A 21809-nucleotide genomic window follows, 5' to 3' on the forward strand; every position below is an offset into this window, starting at 1 on the left:
GTTAATGTTATGTTCTGCTGAGCGAGAGAGGCTGTGTGAAATCTAGGTGTCATGTGTTGCAGCAGTCTGAAGCCCGTTTTTTTTTTTTTTTTTTTTTTTTAGGTGTCAGACAGAATGGGTGTTGCTGCTTTCTGAGGATTGAGAGCACATGGTTATGTAAGCTGACTAGGTATTCCACTTCACGCTGCACACGATTTAGGTGTTTCTGTTTCGAACGATGAAATAAGTAGGACATTGCTCTGATACCACAACGAATCCATGAGTCATTAACAGAGCTGCGTTATGGCATCTCCTGCAACATTAAAATTCATGAGCCGCCTCTGCAATCTGATTCAAGAGGCTCAGGTGATCTCAGGTAACATTCACTGAACAGATCAGTCAGTGGGTCAACTTCGTTGTCGTCACGGGATTTAAAAGCTGAATGAATTTGTTGCCACTGCACGCTTCATTAGTGGGGTGAGTTCAAACTGCTGTGGGTAAAATGCAGATTATTAGTGCTTTAGCTTACTCTCTGTCAGTTTAATGTGTTCTTATTTAACTTACTCCACCATGTGCAGGCTTAGCGGGTCACTGCAACAAGGGTTAAATTCAAGCCTGTTGCATAAGCTCAGCCTTGTAATACACATGTAATGACCCATAACTAACATGACATGACATCTGGAGGAATTCTTGTCAAGGTCCTTTTAGGCTTAGTGTGTGAACTGACTGAGGCAAGAGATTCAGGAATACAATGCAATTAGACGAGTAAAGCAAAACATTGGGGCAGCATATAATTAACACGAAACCTTAATTGGCACAACTGCATATTTCATGTTGTCTCATTTACACTCATTAAGTTAGCTTATGTGTTCATATGTCTGCTGTTGAGACAATGAGGACTGACTGCATGGCTAACTATCAAAGTGAAGTCATGTAACGGGTTAGCCAGCCAGCTAGACTCTCTGTGGGGCTCTTAATTCACCCTGACATCCTATCAAAAGTTAACTGTGTTCAAACTTCACAGACTGCCCTGTACAACCCCAGGGCTTGATTGGCTATGATTGGTCGGTCCTGTGTCAAGCAGGCGCAGCTTTGAACATTTCTCAGCTGCAGAGAGCGAGGGAGGAAAAAAAACAAAAAGGCGAGAGAGACGAAGTGAGAGGGGATGAAAAAAAAGAAGTTGTAGAAAGGCGATAGAAAGTGAGAATAAGAGAGGCAGACAAAATGAGTCAGTGAGACAGAGCTGGAAAGAAAAAGACAGGGCGAAATGACCCACTTTACAGCACAAACACTTAGGAGCTAAATATAACTGCTGTTCACTTTGGCTCGCCGTGAAGCATGTATCCCAGGCATAAAGATGTTAAGGCGCGCTGCTTCAAAGGAAGACGGTAAAAGGAGGACAAAAATAGATTGTCTTAATTTAGAGTAACATCTATTAATATTTGATAAGAGACACAAACTTCCTCTATTGGGCCGCCACGACAGGAACTACTGCAGACACAGAGGAAAGTTTGTGATTTCACTGTATCATCAGTTAAGGCAGTGTCTCTCACCTTTTCCCTGCTGTGAAGTTTGCATCAGCTCTAACAACCAAATAGCAACAACAGCAACTATAGACCTGAAGTATTTCCATACCAACCATCAAGCAGAATAAGCAAATACTTTTCACAGCCTATTTTTAGCTTGCTCAGATACAACATTTATGCTGCTTACAGTGCAGGGTCATGATTGGAACTCAATGTCAGCCCTGATGAAAAACAACTACAGTATCAGCATGAAGGCACAGTGCAAAAATGTTTATGTTCTATGGACAGATGCAGTTGGGCTGATAGTACCTTATAATCGCAGACTGAGGATCAGCCACGATGTAACCACTTCCCTTTAAATGCAGTTTCTTTAACTACTTAAAGTCAAAATCATTATAAAAATGTTTCCACAATCAGACACATTTATTAAATCATGGTTGGCTGCCAGCACAGTTTTTAAATGCCTCAGCAATGCGTGGCATCATGTTAATTCACAAAAAAAAATCATTTTGGTGAGTTCCCCACATAGGAAGGAGACTGCACTGGTATCAGAACTGTTAAAGCATATAAACTTGAGTTGGGAAATTGGAATCATATCAGACACGAAAAGGTGAATTTGGTGCATCTCCTGCCCCTCTCTGCACCCTTCTTTTATTTATCTGCATGACACATACTTTCCTCGCAACGTCTGATCTCCACATCCACTTAACTGTGTACCTGCTCCAAATATCACCACTATCGAGTATATACACAATGTCCCTTCCCTTCAGTTCCCCATCAGACTGCATATCATGCAACTCCTGCCTGACATGTTATAACCTTTTTCCTTTCTTTTTGGTTTTTTGGCCTGACTTGCCCTTTTTGTTCTGGTGGCCTGTGCTGACTGACTGTCTGGTCCGAACCCTTTTTAGTTTTGTCCATCGACACAGCAAACTTTTGCTTTTACCTTAACTTTTTGTCTCTGAGTCATGCATTTGAGTTCTCTACCTGTTTTACTGAGGCATTAGTATCCCAGTATCACAGATAATATACTCCATGTATGACAAATACAGTGTGCAGACACTACAGTGATGCTAAAGCATGCCCTAAAGCACCAATATCAAATTATTGGAGTTAACAGAAACACCAACATTCCCCTAATGTTTGCAGCACAAGCGTAGCTTTCATCTGAGTTGCTCTAAGCTCGGTTGTTGGACCCATTCACATTGTTTTGCTTCAACTGCTTCGTGAAATTAGTAGCATTGTAATTAGCTCCATGGCCACCACTGTTCAAAATACTTGCATTGTAAGAATTTCAACAGTCAAACAGTTTGACTGATTTTGGTCCTCACTTCTTCCAGACTGCTATCTAGCTGCTTTCACACTATGTGTGGAAGTGCTAAAAGTGGAAGATCATTCCTGTTAGTATCTGATTTTTAACATTTTTTTTACCAGATTGTTGTATCCTGACTTGATCCAATAAGTCTAGAAAATTTCCCACCTTATTGGTCTTGCTTCATTTAAAAGAATTTCCTAATAGAACCAATCTCAATCCAATTCTACCCTTAAAGATGTCATAAAATCAACTCTGCGACACTGCTGCACCACACCACATAATGACTGTCTTCACCTGACACTGACTCCCTCCATCTGTGCCCACTGTTAACATCAGTGACACTCAAACTGTCTCAGATCTGCAGCTTCAATCAGTCAGCAGAATGGAGCCCAGAGAACTTCACTGTCATCAGGGACTGGAGCTGACACACCGCCAAGTTTCTGCACTCAACACAACAGGGTGCCAAATGTTGCAGAGTATTCACAAAAAGCACAAAGGTCGACATTTGTGAGAGAGAAGCGAGGCACACAAAAGACTGCAAGTGCTTTACAATGGTGGAAAGAGCGATGAGTGACTGGAACATTCGCAATATTTATCTCCTCCCTTGGGTTTAATTTGTCTGGTGTTCATAATTCATGAAGGTCAAAAAAGCTGCTGTATACAGGAGGTTTTGTTCTGTCCTGTTTGGTGACACAGACAAGGACCCATGATGTCAGTCACGTTAATGCTGCAGTCCATTTAAAAAAAAAAAAAAAGTCCTGAACAGAGGCCAGATGCTGCTATGAATTTGCCTAAAAAAAGACGACACTGCACTCCTCTAACCATTATGCCCTACCTCATCTGCATATTCATCAGATCTAAATGTGGAAAATCTACACCTATTCCCTCTGTCAACACCTACATCTGCCTGAGTATGTGCCAATACTGTGTCAAGTGCAAAAATGGCAAATGTCAGTACAATTCAAGTTGAGCTGTAGCACAAAGCCTCCTGAGGCTACAGGTGACACTTCAACACAGTGAGTTAGAAGTCTTAGAGAAGTGCAGGTCTGACATGAATAGGAAAATAAATACAATTTACAAGCTATGATGCTTTTAAATTTAAATAATCACATCTCAAGAATGTAGTTCTGTATTAAATTACAAGAGGTTTACCCTAATGGCATAGGATGAGCATTATTATTGTTCACTACTGAAGAATAAGGAGTAGTTTCAGAAAAGGTGAGAAATCTGTTCACTTTCTTGATGAGAGTTAAGTACAACTCTCATGTCTGTTTGTTAAATATGAAGCTGAAGCCAACAGCCAGCTTGGCCCATCATCATGACTAGAAATGGGGAAAACAGCTAGATTGGCAAATACACATTTTATGGGGCCTAGTCTTTGTGCTAAGCTAAGCTAGTTGGCTGCTAGCTGTAGCTCCATATCTTACAGCCAGATATGAGAATGATACCCTCCCATCTACCTTTCAGAAAGAAAGACTTCCCCAGATGCCAACACCAATCTTAAGTCCTGTCATGATATCAGAATTTTGTTCATGCCTAAAAACGCTTTGTTAGCTGCAACTTTCTATTGCCATTCTTGATTAATCTACCTCTAATTTTCTCAGTGAATCACTTGGTCTAAAGAAGATTAGAAAAATACAAAAAAAAAAATAATCAAAAAGACTAATCCTTTTACTGTGTAACACAGAAGACTAAGACTAATTCACATTTGAGAAAGGCAACACAAATGATTTTCAGAACTGATGCCTGTTGATTTTCTGTCAATTGAGTATTTTTTGATGAACAATTTTGTCTTTTTTGATAATAAAAGTACAGTCAGAATAAAATGAGTAAAGACTGAATTCCATTGAGCCGCTTCAATGGGAACATTATACAGCAGTTATACTGCCTTTATTAGTAACATCTGTGCTCTTAATACTAACATGACAGGTAAAAATGTCTGCTGTGAAAAGGCCTATTATTTCAGGTTCTTTGGTACAGCACAAGAGCAAGTGATAAAAGCTTACTCATGTATGCTCAACATTAAATTCATTGTTTCTTTTTGCTCTGTGATTTTGATTTGTTGCCTTGCTGTCAACTTTTTGTGCAAGTGGAAAATATGAGTCCACTCCCACAAATTCTGGTGAAACTTAGTGAAAATAAGCCAATGTTGCATGAAAGCAAAGTGTCTGTCAGGTGTACCCACCGGAGCACCAGACCCTGCTGGTTTTAACTTCCCTTGGATGTTTTTCTCTCAAGCTGACAGTCAGACACAGTGATGCAAGCTGAGCCAAAGGCTGAGCCAGCTGAAAGCTCTCAGTCCAGAGACAGATCAAATAGAATTGTAATGAGTAAACCCCTGACATTTGTTAGATGGATTCATCCAGGTGCTTGCAGTTTACTGTATATCAATACTGCAACAGACTCTCTGAAAGTCTGTTGATGACAAAGAAACAGACTCATTGGTGGATGTTGACATGGTTAGAGGACAAGTCTGTGTCCACTACTACTTTTTTTTCCTATTCTTATTTTCTATTTTTATTTTCTGCTTAGCTCTCATTCTAAATTCCAGGCAGCAGCACTTTAGTATGGCATATCAAAGATGGCTGGAGGTCCACCCAAGGGACGATTACACAACACCGCTCTCCTGTGACATTTGCTACATCTTCTGTCATCTTAATCCCATTCCTGCTGAGTAAGGTTGGGAAGATGCTCCTTCACCGTGGCAACTCCTGATTAACTTGACTAAGATGTAATCCTATTCCACCAACTGAGATACACATGTTTATTCTACTAATTCTATTCCCAGGCTAGATTTGGGGGATGGATATGGAATGAGTTTTCTGAATGGTTGCACAGGCAGGCAGAGCGGGGCAGGACATATCAAGGAGGCGTGACGCACAGAGGCAAGAAAGAAGGAGTGAAATGAACAACCTCAGCCACAGGGGTAAACACTGCTGTGGCTGGACATGAGGTCCACTTCTTGGCTCTTGTCTAAGAGTGCGTGTGTGTACTACACACTTCTGTCACATGTTTGTTTGTGCCCACTAATAAGAAACCATAGCTGTTCACTGTTGCCCTAAGGTCATGCAGACTTTTTTATAGCTTGCCTACAGTGACATAAAAATGACATTCATGAAAACTTTAGGCTGCTTTCAGCATGCTGGTGGGTGGGTGGTTAAGACACATATGATATAACCAAAACATTCCTAGTTTGATTCCACTAGGGACCTTATGTATGTTGCTGCAGATGCCAGTGAGAGGATAAAACTTTATATGGATACAGTCTTAATGGGTAAGTCCCGTAGGAAGGTTTTTAAGATGTAAAGGCACAGCACAACAGTTTATACTCATTCTAAGAAAAACAGGAAAATATCACAGCAACATTAACTAATCCTCTGCCCAACGCTTGCACGTAGAGGTGAACAGCAGAATTAACAATGCTTCACTATTCATGCTGCAAGGTAATCTATGTGCAAAGTCCATGTCAGAGGAGGCTGGGAAGGATGTGTCAACGAAACACACACCATTTCACACAGGACACCACTGTTCATTTCCCTTGTGAAACAGATAAAGACAACAAAAGGTCCCCTAACCTTAAAGGAATATCCAAAAGCACAATCTTTTCCTGAAACTAACCAAATAATGCTTTGGCAAAAGTTCAGTAAAGTGCTCCTTTTGTTCCTCTATAGTTGAATGTCTGCTATTTACTGCTGATCTAATTTTCCCTGTCACTTCCACTTTCCCGCACTGTCAAAATCCATCTGCTCACAATTTTGATGTCACCATACTTGGCCAAATGATCCTTCTATCTGCATCCCTCTGACCAATCACTCCCTGGGTACTGATCTTTAAATATCACTGCATGTCTGCCTATCCATCTTTCAGATCTCCCATTACGCAACCCACCTCCTCCCCATCTCCGCTGACCTCAAGGACCACAGAGATAACTGAAAGTTTCCATCATCCACAGCCACCAGCATCTAGACTCCATGGGATCATGTCCTATCTCTCATCTTCACTTGGCTTAATGAAGATGCTTGTCATTGTCAAAATCTAATCAGCAAAACATTCCTCTGTTACTGCCTCAATAAATATTGTCATACATTTCCAACTGATCTGAAGTAGTTTTTGTGTGTAAACCCAACCAAACATTGACCATTCCACAACCTTAACTTACTGTTACCATGACTATGAACAATGAGCCTCTATGGATTTTATCCAAGGGTAAGGACACGCAACCTACTGTATGGGGACAGTGGATCTTTCTGCTTCACACCCCTGCTGTGCCAACATGGTGGTCTTGTTAGAATCGATGAGAAGGCTGCATTTTTTACACAATGTTATTGCTGATGTGAACACTGCCTTGAGGGACCACTATACTTAATCAGAACTGCTGTCAGCCAAAGAAAAACATCTCCATGTGGATTACAGGTCTGTGTCCAGTTATTTCTGTGACAAAACAGACAATCCAACATTCACACCCACTTAGCTTACTTTTAAGCTAAGTTTATCCCCATATTCAGACAGTATTACATCTCCTTCCTCTCTATGATGGCCAGCTTTTCACTCCACCTTCAAGCCAAGATCATTCTGAACAATTATGAGCACATATGAACCAGTTTTTCTCCAGTATAATACAGCTCTCAGTCAATATGGCTAGGGCTAAATATATCATCATTCATTAAGCCATGGCTTTGTCCATACCAGCTGTTATGAGGCATTAGTAGTTGTGACAAAGATTCCTCCAACTGTGCTGAAGACTCCAGACAGAAATCTAAATCTTCGTCATCAAGAGCCACTGTCAATTATGGAGTGCAACTGCAGTGCCTAATAAATACAATCAAAATAGAAATGAATCTGTACTTGGATCTGAAATCAGTTGTGTTTTGACTGCATGTGAACAACTAATATTTATGCACATCAATGTGTAAGGTCCTGTAGTGAAGCCACACAGCTTCGCTAACACTGGATAATGTAGTGTGTCTCAATGAGAGTATCATATTCAGTGTCCTACATGCTCACGATGTAACTATCCTCAAGGCTCTTGTCTCTTGTCTTATTCCGCTTGCAGGTAAAAGAGTCATGTCAGGGAAAGCCACACAATCACTGACACACCAATACAAAGTTTTCTCAGACAAGCATTTCATTTCCAGCTCTACTTACGAGGGGTATTCAGTTTCAGAAACACAAAAAAGATGCTTCCACAAGGGAGTAACGCTCCTTAAACAGATTATGTAGTAGAATTTGAACTAAATGCAGCTATTATGAATTTCCACACCATTTACAGACCCAGATAAGACCTCACTCTAGAGTGGAAATAAAACCATTTGCTGGCTGTAAGTATCATCAGTACTGAGCTTTGCAGAAATTTGTGCCATTTTTTGTTGTCTTACACACAGACTGAATTTGCCAAACATAAAAGTTGGTAAGTGTAAGTGCCTTCCAAAGTAAAGCTCATGTGGGGGGAGATGCTCTTTAAAGTGTTTGGTTCTCAAAGAGCTTATTGTCTTCTCATGTGTTATAAATTTTTAAATAGTTGACCTATATTCTCTGTCTTAGAGGGGTTGGTGGAGCACTGGAACAGAAAGCAGTGACACAGCAGAGATGTGATTTCTCTCAAACGTCACATCTTAAATCAAAGGAGACGATGCCGCAGTGAGCTTTGTCCCATCCACAGGGACAGCTTTGCTCGTACCACAGAGGAATAAACAGAACCAGTTTTAATTAGACCCAATCTAAAAAAAGAAACAGGACTTTTTAGCTTACTGTGGCAAATTTATAAATGTAGATCAGTGTGCTCCGTCCTTCTGGAACTTTGTCTCCAGTAAGGCAGTATCACTTTAGAGAGAGAGGATAGAAATTCAACAAAAATACAATGATACTTGACATTCTTCTTCATGCTTTACTTGATTTAAAGATTATTCTACTGTCCTACTTAATCACTGATTAATTTACAGTCAGTTAACCACTTGATTTCAGATCAGAACAAAACCAATATTATACATTTTATGCTGTGAAAAGTATTCAGATCCTTTGACCTCATTCAAAATCCTGCTTAAAAAGTACATACATATTAGCAGCAATAAATAAAAGTACTCATGCTGTGGAAAAAAATACCTCTGTGGGTGAAATATTATCAAAATTTACACTATTAAATTGTTAATGTTCAAGCATCAATGCATAAGTATTTTGATATTATAGCTGCTGGAGGTGGAGCTAGTTTTAGCTACTTTTTATACAGTTAGGCGGTGTAGCCCAGTGATCGCTGACCTAGGGGTTAGGACCCCTCACAAAGGGTCACAAGATAAATCTTGGGGTTTTTGGGATGATTACTGGGGAGGGAAAGAAGAAAAAACAAATTATCCAACTGAAACTATCTGAGAAGCTTAGAGGGGAAATGCTTCTATGGATAAGCTGAAAAAGAAGAAGAGCTCTGACTGTCAAAAGCTAAGAACATGTGGTGTATTGTATAAGCTCATAATGTTTGCATCTGGAAAGCAACCAGAAACTATATCAAAGAAATGGACAGTATAGTGGAATAAATGGTACAATGTTTCCCTCTGAAATGCAGTACAGTAGCAGAAAATTAAATTACTAAAGTAAAGTACAAGTAGCTTGAAACTGTACCTGAGAAAATGTACTCAGTAACCTTCCATCACTGAATCCAATGTGGGATAATTTTACTTTTCTCACTGAGGCAGAGGACTATCATCACTTCAAGGAGAACATATTTCAAAGTATTATATTTCAGCCACTGTACAGTACAGGGTTGTATAGTGTGTTTTGGCTGGTCTAGCAAAAATCTGACCTTGTGTTTAGAGGTACAGCTTTTTTTTAAGTTTTCTCCCTAATTCTGGCAGACATATTAGTTATTGCAGCTTCACTGGGTAGAGACATGACTCATAATTCATCTTTCTCTGTGACACAAGTCAGTGAATCACGATTGAATGCACTGAGTTGTCCTATACAGATGCTCGAGCAACTCAAGTCACAAATTAAATTGATGCCGTATTTCACACTTGGTGTTTGCATTTATGCAGAAACGACAAAAGAAACTAAATTTTCTGCTTTCAAAAATTGTATTGTACCTCAAAGATGGCACAAGTGCATTACACTGTCTCCAGCATCGTACAGTCATAGATGTGAGAGGTGATAACTGTGTAAGCTACGAATATGAATCTAGGTGAGATTGTTAGTAGAATCATAGCTTCGGAATTTCATGGTTATAGATGGGATAAAGTGTGTTTCTCCCAAACTGCCCTACTGTTTTTATTCATCTGAGTTGGCCTGGATAAAAATCATGATGAGTAAGGGATGAAGAAATTGATAAAACTGGATAACAAATAAAGTATTCAGCTCTGGAACAAAGTGTGCATCTGCAGGCAGCTTCACCACCCGCCTTCTTCTTTACGGCTTTGAAAGATGAATCTCAAGAGATGCATGAATGAAACTATACTAGGGAATGTGCCGGGAGGTTGACAGTGTTATAGCTGCTGCTGTTCTAGCTGTATATCACTGAAGACATAATTCAAGCCTTGAAATATGTGGTAATATCTTTACACCTGTAGGTCAGCTGTCAGCATCATAAAGAAGCTACAACATCAGAGAGAGAAAGGTGCAACTTGCAAAACATATCTTGTTATTTAAAAGGCACAAGTCGAGCAGTTGTTGCCAAAGTGGGGGGTGGATACCTCCACGGGGGCTTGAGAGGCTTTCAGGTGTAAAAGAAAAATATTTCTTATTATTTTACTTTGTGAGTTAGCTTGATGAGAGAAAATGACTGCTGTGACCAAAGATTTAAAACCTCAACCTATAAACAGTCCAACTAGGGAGGGGATCCATGGAATAAAAATTTCCAAAACAGGGGTTTGCAGCTTCTCGTGAATCTATTTCGGGTCCTCGACATGGGAAAATATGAAAAGCATGCTGCAGAACAACAGTAATGCTCTGCATGCAGCTCCTCTGGCCGTTTAATCTTCACTGTTAGTCTGTGCATGTAAATATTTGACTGGCAAACACAACATCCACACAAAGCCCACTTCTATAAATCTCAGAGCAGGAACAGGAGAGACAGGTTCAGGTCAAACAGCACAACATGTGGACACAGTGCATAAAATGAGCTGTAATGGCTGGCAGAGATAAATAACCTGATCTAGGTTAGGAATGCAGGAGTGTCACATCCTCATACCTGCACAGGCAAACACACAGAAAGCACGGGACTGGACTGGAAAAGCCTTTGAGGGGAGACAGCTAGTCCCCACTGCATGCATGTGACACCCCCCCCAACATACCTCTCATTGGATTCTGGATCCACAAGATGCCTCCGATAAGGTGAGGAGATTGGCCGAGCATCCCGAATCACTGACTGTCTCTTGTCACTTTCCTCACCTCTAATGTCCGGAGCGAGCACCTTAAACTACCTGCTTACTGCCAATCACGGGGAAGAGCGGGTGACTTACTCCCTGGTCCACATGTCACACCACCTGCTGCCAGATGAGCAGCCTAAGCCAGACTGGTCTTGTGGAACAGGATGAGCACGCACACACGTATACACACACACACGGCGCTTTCTTGCACCACTACACAGAAAAGCCCAGTGAATATTATCCAGAAGACAATAACAATTTCTCTGAGAAGAGTCCTTGATATAAATCTCAGCACGGCGCGGCTCAAGTATCTCCCTGAGAACACACAGTACCCAGTAACACCGGAGGTGGTTATGCAAAAGAACTGGACGCTCCTCGGTCGCAGACCTGTTAACCAGTGTTGTCTCCAATCGCAGAGCTTACGACCAGGCGCACACACAGTAACAATGTAAATACAGAAAGAGGCTGCGCGTTAACACGAGTCTTTATGGTTTGTGATCATTTACCAGCACTGTGAATACCAGCGGTTTATCATTTCAATTGTACAGTGAACTAATAGGAAAAGATGAGCAGGAGAGTGTACGTAATGCAGAGAGCAGGAGGCTGCAACATCACCCAGTCACAGGCTTTCACAGTTGACCCGACCGTGTCTGGGTTGAGCCAAGCACACCGTACAGCTCCAATCATCGTGGTGACTGAAACTATTTCCTTTTTACCTCTCTACTAAAGCGAAACAAAAACACAAATGCCATCGTGGGCAGCACAGGGTGGAGTGCCTTACCTTCAACAGCCATTGTGCTACTCCACAGATTTGGGCATCACTCGCAAGGGAGCAGGCGAAAATGTTAAACTCAACGCTCTCTCATTGTACCTTGTTTGGCGTGTTATCATCACTTTGCTGCGGGCAAGCCGGAGCGCACAGCTGCTACCGCACCTCAAAGGATCCTGGGAAGTGTAGGCTCGGCGCTTTCTGGGCTGTGAAATAAGGGAGCGTTTCATCAGTTTTGCAGGAAGGCAGTTGGGAAAGGCCACCTCTCTCACACTCTTTTTTTTTTCTTATAGTGGCATGACTATAATGAAGCTCACTAATATTCTTATGGGTAAGGCCAGGCCTGAACATTTTATTTGTGAAGCATATTTCATTCCAGTTAAAGTGCTTCAGATTTAATACACAGCTTACAGCAAGTACAGAGGAATGTAACAAATAAATTACAAGAGAATGCATTAAAACCACAAATAAACACAGAAGAAATAATTCAACATTTTGGCCAAATATATTATTGTAATATTGTTGAGTTATATAAGAGGACCGATACCACTCTCGTTTCTGTGCGGTAGATATGAAGCTACAGCCTTAACTTAGCATAAAGGCTAGAAACAGCGAATAGCTAGCCTGGTTCTGTTCAAAGCTTAACAAAATCTGCTTACCAACACATCTGAAGCAATGAATCTTACTTCACACATTAAGTGTTCATAGTCTGAGCTTAAGACGATACACAAAGTATAGTTCAGTATAACATAATGAGTTAAGATGTCTTGAACTAGTGTAGCCTACTTCTGACGTACTGAAACTATGGAAGCTCATTTCTGCCAATGTGATGTAAAAAGCAAAATAATCACTTTCAATCAGTCTCAAAATAACAACTTAGTATCTCTAAATAAAGTCATTATTAAAAAGTAAAAAGTAATTGTGTATTAAAGTTTGTCATTAGAATGTTTTCCATTCATTATCTTTTTTCCCCATTTGGCAGAAATGGACTTCCACAGAAATGTGTGCACCAATATAAATCAGGTCATCAGGCAGTTTGCTCAAGAGAGCGCGTACAAAGTACCTAAAAGCACCTTCAGTAGAGTGGGATCATAATCTAGGCACAGTTAGAAAACCACCATTTGGAGGCCTCAAGGGAACTGATTGGATTTTAGGCAGTCTGACAATAACTCATTGCCTATACCAAGTACACAGTATACTGGCAGTGAGCTTAAGGTATTGTTTATTCTTCTATCCTGTTCTTCAGGGACCATGTACAATATGGCTACCGCATTGTAGTATTCTGTGACATTAATCATTTCTTTGTGCATTTGAATTGTGTCCTGAATATTCCTGACATCCTGAGAGCTGAATCTGTGTTCATTCTTTTTGCCCTCAACTGGTGAAAGCAGCGAAACAGTAGCTTATTTTTACAGCGACTATGTCTAAATGTGCATACCATAATTATCAGGCCTTTGAACTGACAGCTACAGTAAAGACTTGTAAATCCTCTTTGGTATGCTAATTAAATAGAACAATTTCGACATGACACACCTACTGTCTGAATAAAGGAGAACTACAGTGGCTTATGCAGTGTGTAATTACTTATTCAGTGTGTTAATGGAGCATGCAACATTCTTCCTGTCTGTAAACCGTCTTTATTGTGTAATGTAATTGTCTGTCTTTGTATATGTTGAGGCTTGAGTGTGGATACAGTAGGAGCCAAAAATAAAATAGACCAACCTTTGTAGTCCTTAAAGAGAGTTAAAGTAAGTAAGTTAAAGTGGAAATTGACACAAGGTATCTCCATGGGAGGACAGGTGGTACAGGTATTTCAGGTAGGAATCAGATAAACAAAACCATGTGTTATACTGGACCCAACATACTTACTGTATCTGCTCATCTACCCCAGTCTGCCTCACTTGTGTGTCATTGTACCTGAGTGTCATTACTGACATACTAGTGTGATAAAGAAATTATCTGTGTGACAGCACAAGGAAGTCTGTCTGTCTTTTTCAGCACGTTTCTTGAGTGCTCTGCCTACCATAACACACACAGACTCACACAGGCGTGACTGTTGGTATGCATGTTGGAGTGTTTCCTTGTCTTGTTCCTGGTTTCTCTTATTGTTTTAAGGTTCTGTTCAGCCTGTCTGAGCAGACATCTTCATGTACTTGGAGAGACAGTGAGTGTATATGCATGCATGTTTGAGCTTTGTCTTCCTGACAGTCATAATCAATGAAGAGGGAAATGGTGTGAGTCATGAGTCCCAGCACACTAAAAATAGATTAGTGTGTACACTAATTACAAAACAAAAGAGACATGCAAAGTAACTGAAACAAACAATCATGTGCCTAACTAATTCCAGGCCTCACTGTGTAATTTCAAGTCGAGGAAGGCAGTAAAACAGACTCACATCTCTGCAATTAATGATATTCTCCGGCCATTTTAAAACCATATTTAGCAGTTTGTCCAAAGTAAATGTGTGAAACAATCGATGAATACCAAACTGGAAGAGCTCTTCCAAAAAAAACTTAAGACAAGCATGACACATAAATGACAGCTGTGGTATTGGAGATGTGTATGTATGTGCTGCAGAGACAACAACAGATTCTTGTTACTGAGGAATTTTCAGTGCATTTCCAATTGTGAGTAGTGAGTCCAGTACGAATGTTTTACAGTTGCATAGGTACTGTATAATGTGTCTGAGTAAAAACACTGTATTAACAAAAGGAAATAATGTGTTTCAGTGCTCTGCTGCATGAATGTAGAGATAATTTTTTTCATGTCCAATATTCCCCAAAATCTAACAACACAGTTTTCTGTTCTACAATACAGCCATGCGTTTGTTTACATTTAGGTGTTTTATGTTTCTGTGTGTGCGTGTGTGTGTTTTTAATATTTTTCTCCAGACAGTGAGCTCTGTCACCTCAGGTCATCCCACAGGCAGGCTCACTAAACTAATATCATAATATTACACACAGACTATCACACTGTCACCTTGACGTATTCTTTTTTTTTTTTAAAGAGCTTTTATTGACTGTGTTTGTGGCAAAAACACAATAAGAGAAGCTCAACACTGGAGTCTAAGTTGAAGGAATAGTCTGATGTTCTTGGAAATATGATTATTTGCGACAGCTCTGATACAGTTAGCTTCGCTTACTGCACAGACTGGAAGCAGTGGGAAATTTCTTGTGTAAGTGAGCTTGCCATCACCTCTGAAGCTCTCTGTTAACATGCTTTATCACAAAGTAATGGAACCCAGCCTAGGAATACTCACAATAGATATTCAGCAGTTGCCATGGCCTGTAAATAATGCTCTATAAAACCTATTGCCTGGCTTGCTTCTTCCCCATGCTTCCACTCTTGGTACAAAATGAAGCTAATCATCTCCTGACTCCATCTTCATATTTCATATATAGGTATAGGGAGTGGTATCAACCTTCTTATTTAAGAGAATGATTGCATAATATAAAAGTAGCACACGTCAATTCCAGTTAACACCTCTTTGAAATACCTGTGGCAATTTAAAGTTTCCTGGTCAGATCTGCATGTATTCAAAATAAAAACTGAAACAGTTTCAATCAACACAAGATACATTTTTATTTAATGTTTTTCTTCTTATATACAGTACTTGGAATAAGGACAAGAGCAGGATGTGGTAGAAGTAACAGGTTTAAATCAAAGTTACACAAGACAAACTGACATGAGATTTATGTTTACAAGACAAATTTAAAAGTTTTGAAAAGAAAAATCAAGAAGGCAAGAATAAGGTCATCTGATGTTTTAATAAGTGTAAGTAATGACATAATGACTTTAGTGGTAGCTGAAATTTGTGATTTACAGAAGATCTCTCAACCAGCACACTGTACCACACTGCACTGAAGTAAAGACTTTTATTGTCATTCAGTATGCAGCAAGTGTATACAGAACGAAATTTCGTTTGCATAGGCCTCAGTTTTTACAGTTTCCAGTGTAGTGCAAATGTGTGTGCAAAAAATTCTGCAAGCAGAATGGAAATAAATATACTTAAAAGTTAAACTTTAAAGTGTGACTATCACATCATACTGTCAATTGGTAGGTTTCTCTCCAACTCAGTGCCCATTAGTGCTATTAGTAGATGTATCGACGACAGCCCAGTGGGCTGCAATGGAGGTGATGCCTCCATGGTAGCGGCCGCTGATGAAGCGCAGCTCGGCCCCCTTGTGTTCGGGGTACATGTTGAAGGAGTGGCCTGAAGGCTGGCCTGCATACAGGGAGCGGCCCTTGTTAGTGGTGAACACCACTGACTGCAGATAGTGGGCGTACTTCCCAGAAATCTGGATGATGGTCTCGTCCTCATCCAGCTCAAACTCCTGGACCTCCCCAGATTTGATGCCAGTGAAAGCGGACCAGATGAAGCCGTACCGGAACTGGAAGCTGAGGGAAAAATAAACAAATTTATCACAAGATTGAAGTAATTCATTTGTGTTAGAGTTAATACATATGACACTTTTTTTTTTACAGTTGCACTGTGTGACATGTTACTTCATCACAATGAACACAGACATGTAGTTTATTTCCAGTCAGTCCCACATACATCACCTCTCTGCCTTAAATGCTCACTAGTCCATATTACTCCACGACTGAAAATAGCCCCCAATAAATCCACTATTTATTCTTATTTAAGTAACAGGCACACGCTAAACTGAAGATTTCTATTTGTGATATATTTACATGTTCAATGGAAAGAAAAGGGCTTCAAGCTGAGACAGTGAAGTCTTGAGATGCACATATTGTTGATTTTGGCCACTTAATGAGATGAGTTGACAAAAAAAAAAAAAAAAAAAAAAAAACAGAATAAACCTAGCCTTGTTGTTAAATATATAATTTGCACTACAAAGTAGAGTCATTATGTGATTTATTATAATTATCCAGATAGGTCCAATAAAACGGACGTGTCGAAAACCACAAAACCAGATGAAATATATTTGACATTCACCCATAGATGAAGCTGTTGTAGGCCTCATGCACTCTGACCGCTGTGATTCGGCCCTCTCCAGTCAGACTGTAAGAGCTGCCAGTTCCTGACCCCACTGCTGGGGAGTAGGAATAATACTGAGGCTGGGCTGCAGAAACAAAGAGATGCAAAGAGATGAATGAACCTGTTAATATATGACCAGCTTGTGGAGAGGCTGATAGGAAATCATCTTTTATTTTATTATTATAAATAATAATATATAATTATTTAATTTTGGTACAAAAATCTGACTGAAAATAATTACATTCAATTACAATTAATCATCTGCAGTGTTTTCTTAGTAATGTATTACTACATCTGGTGATAAGATATCATGTGCCTCAAAACTGAACTATTAGAAAATACATGCAGTTCCCTTTATGTGCACTTTACTGTATATGTCAAAGAACTGTTAAACTTTAACACATTTGATTAATGAAACTTACCATCAACCCACACAGCAGCTGTAAACAGGGCGAAGAGGACAACGTACTGCATTCTGTGAGACAAATTGACAATAGGGTAGCATTATTCCACCAAGATTTTTACCCAGCAGTTATTGAGTTATTATTGCACACAGGGTTAATCTTAAAATGATCTGAATTTTTACCTGTCTATTTTATTCCTTATACGATGATCAAGAGATACCTGTAGATGATGAAATAAAAAAATTATAATCTAACTACCATTCAGTATTTTTTCAAATTCTTTTTACACTGTCATTTAAATGATAGCAATAAACACAAACTTACAGATCAAGTTTCAAGGTGCACAGTAATGTCATCAAGACTTCAGCATATGTGTGTTCAGCTTCACGTCTTCTCAACTTCTCAGTTTCTACCTATGCAGGAGCCTCTGTTTTATATCACCTGCATGCATACCTGAGTACATTTTTCATGTTCTTTGTCACACCCAGATGCAGGGAAACAAAGAAGCTTTGAGGAAACAAATGAATAAACATTGTGCTTTCCTGCTGTGCCACTAGTTAACATCACAATGTTATTAATTCACCTGGAAAAAAAGTATTACCATCAGCTGAGGGATGAGGGAAGAGGGAATGTGAGCCTGTGTCAAATGAGGTATGTAGCATTACTGAAACAGGATATGTGTGCTACAAAACGTTCCTGAGTGACCCGGAATCAGGAATTAAAAGCCTTTAAAAAAAAAAGGAGACAGTTACAGTAAGTACATTTTACTTTAATTATGTAATCTGGTGCTTGCTCTTGGTGCAGGTATATAATATGTGTTAATATGACCTTTACAACTGCTACTTCCAGTAGACTAGCTGAAATATCCTGTCACAACAACTCTCCCATAAATGATAAATAAAGAAGGTCAACAACATGTGGCGATTCTGCTCAGTAACTAGCTCTACTGAAGTTCTACAGAATAATGTAAAAATGATGCGGTGACTCTCTCCAAGGAAAAATGTGAGGTAACAGCAACAAAAACAAATCTTAACGAAGTCCCTGATAACTGTCTCACACAAAACACCATCACCTGACATGTAATGGTTGTGGCAGCCTGTGGTCTGAGACAGTATTGCATTCTTTACAGCAACAGTATTGTTACTGACTAAACCAAGGCCCATAGCCTTTTAGCAATAACGTGTGTGTGTGCTGCAAATAACCAACATATGCACTGTGTGTTTTGTTGCCACTGAACAAATGTCTTCCAGCTTCTTTAATACAGAAATGAACTAACATTCATTCAACAAATGTGGCTAACTTATTAGTCTCATTCACTTTATTAAAAGGCTCTCAACTCCAGCTCTGAGCCCACAGAGCATTGAACAAAAGAAGGGAGCAAGATTACTATTTACTGTGTAAATTGCTGTATAAAAATGCATTACTGTCATGTACATTATTCCTCTTTTCACAACACATAATAAATCAAAAGGTGGTGATAGACATTTAACATTAATATTAATGGTTTGTGCATTTCATGTTGTCAGTCATACTGGAAATATTAATTTCAGTTAATCCCAATTTACTGGTGTGATAAGGACATCAGATAACGACACATTATAAATTAAAATGACAATGTACCAACAGAGTCAGAGGGAAAAAACAAGACGCAACATCAGAAATGATTAATTATTTGTATAGTTGCATTTTGTCTCTTCAGAGATTTATGTAAATACTATTGCAGAGGATACATTGGTGTACCTGTAATTAAATCAGACCTTTATGTCTAGAATTATTATAATATATAATAATTATTCAACTTTGTTCTCTCATCAATGGTCAAATGCTGGCAACTATTGTATCTGCTCTGCTTCTCAGTGTTCTCAGTGCCCATTAGAGGATCACCGACAGCCCAGTCTGCTCCAGATGGAGGTGATGGCCACTGATGAAAAGTGGTATTGATCCTCTCATCTAACCTTAGCAAAAAAAAAAAAAAAAAGGAAATAATTGTATTTCCCAAAATGTTTAACTATTCCTTTAAGTTAGGTGGACACTTCCAGTTAAGGCCACTGAAAAATTCCAGTGACAATTGTAAGTTATGCATTTCCTGGTTGGCTTCCAACAGCCCTGGAGGTCACTCTAACTGCATGTATCTGAAATGAAAAATGAAAGCACACAGATAATATGAACAGTTTTGATTTCAAATTTTTATTAAAAGTTTTACTTCTATATTTAAATAAGCACAACGGCATCATGTACACATATGTGAAGGTAAAATAACAGGTTCAAATCAAAGTTACACAAGAAAGACATACTGACATGAGATTTGTTTGTGAAGGTATTTTCTTCTCTTGGCTATTCTATAAAGAGACATAAAAATCAAGAGGGCAAGAATAATGTGTGGTTCAAATACGTTCTCTCAACACACACTGTACACACCTTGATTCTGTGAAATAAACTGTGATTCTCATATTTTCATTTGCTTTGGAAGAATTGTTAGATTTCTCATTCATTAGTGCGAGTTAGAAGATGTATCGACGACAGCCCAGTGGGCTTGAATGGATGTGATGGCTCCGTGAACCCGGCCGCTGATGAAGCGCAGCTCGGCCTCGCTGTGGGTGGGGTACATGTTGAAAGAGTAGCCATAAGGCTGGCCCACACACAGGGAGCGGCCCTTGTTGGTGGTGAACACCATCCACTGCACGTAATGGGCATATTTCCCAGAAATCTGGATGATGGCCTCGTCGTCAAACAGCTCCATCTCTTGAGCCTCACCGTATGTATAGCCAGCAACGGGGGACCAGATGGAGCCGTAGCGGAACTGGAAGCTGATGAATGAAGGGGAAATAGGTAAATTAGCTATAAGAGTGCATTTCTAATGTTAAATGCTCATAATGTTGCACTAGACCAAAGCCACTGGTAGATGAATTTACCATCCATCACTGAGCCAACCCAACCCTAATCACTGTATAAAATATCTGTGATTCTAATGTCTTTAAACCATGTTTGATATTCACCCTCTAATGTTGCTATTGTAGGTCTCCCACACTCTGATAGCTGTGATCCTTCCCTCTCCAATGATGGAGTATGGGCTGCCGCTTCCTGAGCCCACCGATGGGGAGAAGGAGTAGAACTGAGGCTGGGCTGCAAGAGAGAGACACATGAATAAACATTTTTAACAGCACTCTCATAAAGCACATGGATGAAACTTTGTGAACAGAGCAAGTGAGTTTACAGGAGTAACACAACATACGTGTTGTCTGATAAACTGCCCCAAGTGACTACAAGTCTTAAAAAGAAAAAAATCTGGAGGTGTGGAGTTCGAAAGAAGTGAGTTTATCAGACTTCTCCTTGAGGCTAGTGGACTTGAGGCATAGGCTAGCATAACACAATGGAATCTCTAACTGAGAGAAATATGGGCAATGTGGGTAATGTGAGTGCCAGGTTTTGACAAGGAAGATGAATGCATGAAATAATAATAATAAAAGAAGATGATATCTCCATTTCTGCTGCATTGACTTTAAACCTTTTTTGCTCATTGTGAGTCCAACAATGTTATAGGAGTGCAGTACTAAAAGGAGTACTCCTTCACTTGTATTTTTTTGTAATGCTACCCATGATTGACAATAAATCACATTAAAAACAAACAGGTTGCTAAACTTCTCTGCTATACTACTGTGTGTTTATGCCCCACTAAACATAAACAATAGAAGTTGTATATTGCAGCATAGTGTGGATTTTGAACGACTCAGTTGTTAAACTTATACTCGCACTGGTTGTGAATGAATGTGCTTTATCAGAATTACAGTTACTAAATACAACATACATATATAGTGTCTTCGGAAGATAAGGTGCCTCAGTATTGTAATATATCTAAATCATGCAGCTACTGATGTTTAGGTTAGTGGCATCTCTGTTGCTTGATGAGGTTTAACATCATTTGACTAATAGAGATAATGTATGATAAAGTAATGTACATGGACACTTACGGGCAGCAAAGGCAGAAGCCACAAGAAGAGCAAAGATGGCAACAGAAAACATTCTGTAGAAAAGGAAGACAAGATTTTACCCTGCATCTAATTTGTGAACCATTATATCAGACTATTGGAGGAGTGAAAATGATGAATTCTCACCTGTCTGATTTGTAGTTTTCTCTGCAATATACCTACAGCAAATGAGACAGAAAATGTCGGTATGTTAATAATCAGGATTTTTCTGAATTGAAATTTCTCTCTTTTGCCAGTTCTGCTGGTCATAATGAACAAACAACTGAAGTTCAATAATGCTAATTAATTTGGAAATAACAAAATAATACTCACGGTTCAAGTGTGCTTTACAGTTGGTTAAGCCTCAGCAGGACTGTGTAGTGGCATCACGAGCGTAGGTTCATTTATAGTGCGACAATTAGCTTTCCAGAATTTTTTTGGACAAATGCACAAATGCCGTGACTGCTGGTTAATGATGTATCAGACAAAAAGAGGTGGGTG

General features: G+C 39.5%; 3 protein-coding genes across 4 annotated transcripts in view; all 3 read right to left on the bottom strand.

Annotated features, from left to right (window-relative positions):
• Positions 1-12110, bottom strand: part of samd12 (sterile alpha motif domain containing 12) — a 96754-nt gene extending 84644 nt beyond the window's left edge. Inside the window, exon 1 of one of the 2 annotated variants that reach the window (XM_018686099.2) lies at positions 11950-12110. In XM_018686099.2, the coding sequence (XP_018541615.1) occupies positions 11950-11962 (13 nt within the window). In that variant the 5' untranslated portion in view covers positions 11963-12110. Of the gene's footprint in view, positions 1-11093; positions 11714-11949 lie in introns of those variants that run through there. The other variant, XM_018686097.2, reaches the window with a different exon arrangement.
• Positions 12111-15494: 3384 nt separating this feature from the next.
• On the bottom strand, positions 15495-17776 carry LOC108889561 (zymogen granule membrane protein 16). The gene is made up of 5 exons (XM_018686081.2): positions 17668-17776; positions 17526-17563; positions 17362-17414; positions 16898-17024; positions 15495-16335 (listed from the first exon to the last, which is right to left on the bottom strand). The coding sequence occupies exons 3-5, from the start codon at positions 17411-17413 to the stop codon at positions 16011-16013; spliced, it is 504 nt and encodes a 167-aa protein (XP_018541597.1). The 5' UTR covers position 17414; positions 17526-17563; positions 17668-17776; the 3' UTR covers positions 15495-16010.
• Positions 17777-19525: 1749 nt separating this feature from the next.
• On the bottom strand, positions 19526-21803 carry LOC108889563 (zymogen granule membrane protein 16-like). The gene is made up of 5 exons (XM_018686082.2): positions 21642-21803; positions 21456-21487; positions 21312-21364; positions 20340-20466; positions 19526-20150 (listed from the first exon to the last, which is right to left on the bottom strand). The coding sequence occupies exons 3-5, from the start codon at positions 21361-21363 to the stop codon at positions 19835-19837; spliced, it is 495 nt and encodes a 164-aa protein (XP_018541598.1). The 5' UTR covers position 21364; positions 21456-21487; positions 21642-21803; the 3' UTR covers positions 19526-19834.
• Positions 21804-21809: the final 6 nt, after the last annotated feature.

The sequence above is a fragment of the Lates calcarifer genome, linkage group LG3 (genome assembly GCF_001640805.2).
Source record: "Lates calcarifer isolate ASB-BC8 linkage group LG3, TLL_Latcal_v3, whole genome shotgun sequence".
In the NCBI taxonomy this organism is placed as follows: Eukaryota; Metazoa; Chordata; class Actinopteri; family Centropomidae; genus Lates; species Lates calcarifer.

Bases quoted from the DNA above. Each gene is read 5' to 3' on its own strand.
- LOC108889561 (XM_018686081.2), bottom strand. From the start codon at position 17,413: ATGCAGTACGTTGTCCTCTTCGCCCTGTTTACAGCTGCTGTGTGGGTT. The intron at 17,025-17,361 runs GTAAGTTTCATT...TTGTTTCTGCAG, and splicing joins AGCTGCTGTGTGGGTTGATG to CCCAGCCTCAGTATTATTCC. The intron at 16,336-16,897 runs GTGAATGTCAAA...TTTTTCCCTCAG, and splicing joins TACAACAGCTTCATCTATGG to CTTCCAGTTCCGGTACGGCT.
- LOC108889563 (XM_018686082.2), bottom strand. From the start codon at position 21,363: ATGTTTTCTGTTGCCATCTTTGCTCTTCTTGTGGCTTCTGCCTTTGCT. The intron at 20,467-21,311 runs GTAAGTGTCCAT...TCTCTCTTGCAG, and splicing joins GGCTTCTGCCTTTGCTGCCC to CCCAGCCTCAGTTCTACTCC. The intron at 20,151-20,339 runs GTGAATATCAAA...TTCATTCATCAG, and splicing joins TACAATAGCAACATTAGAGG to CTTCCAGTTCCGCTACGGCT.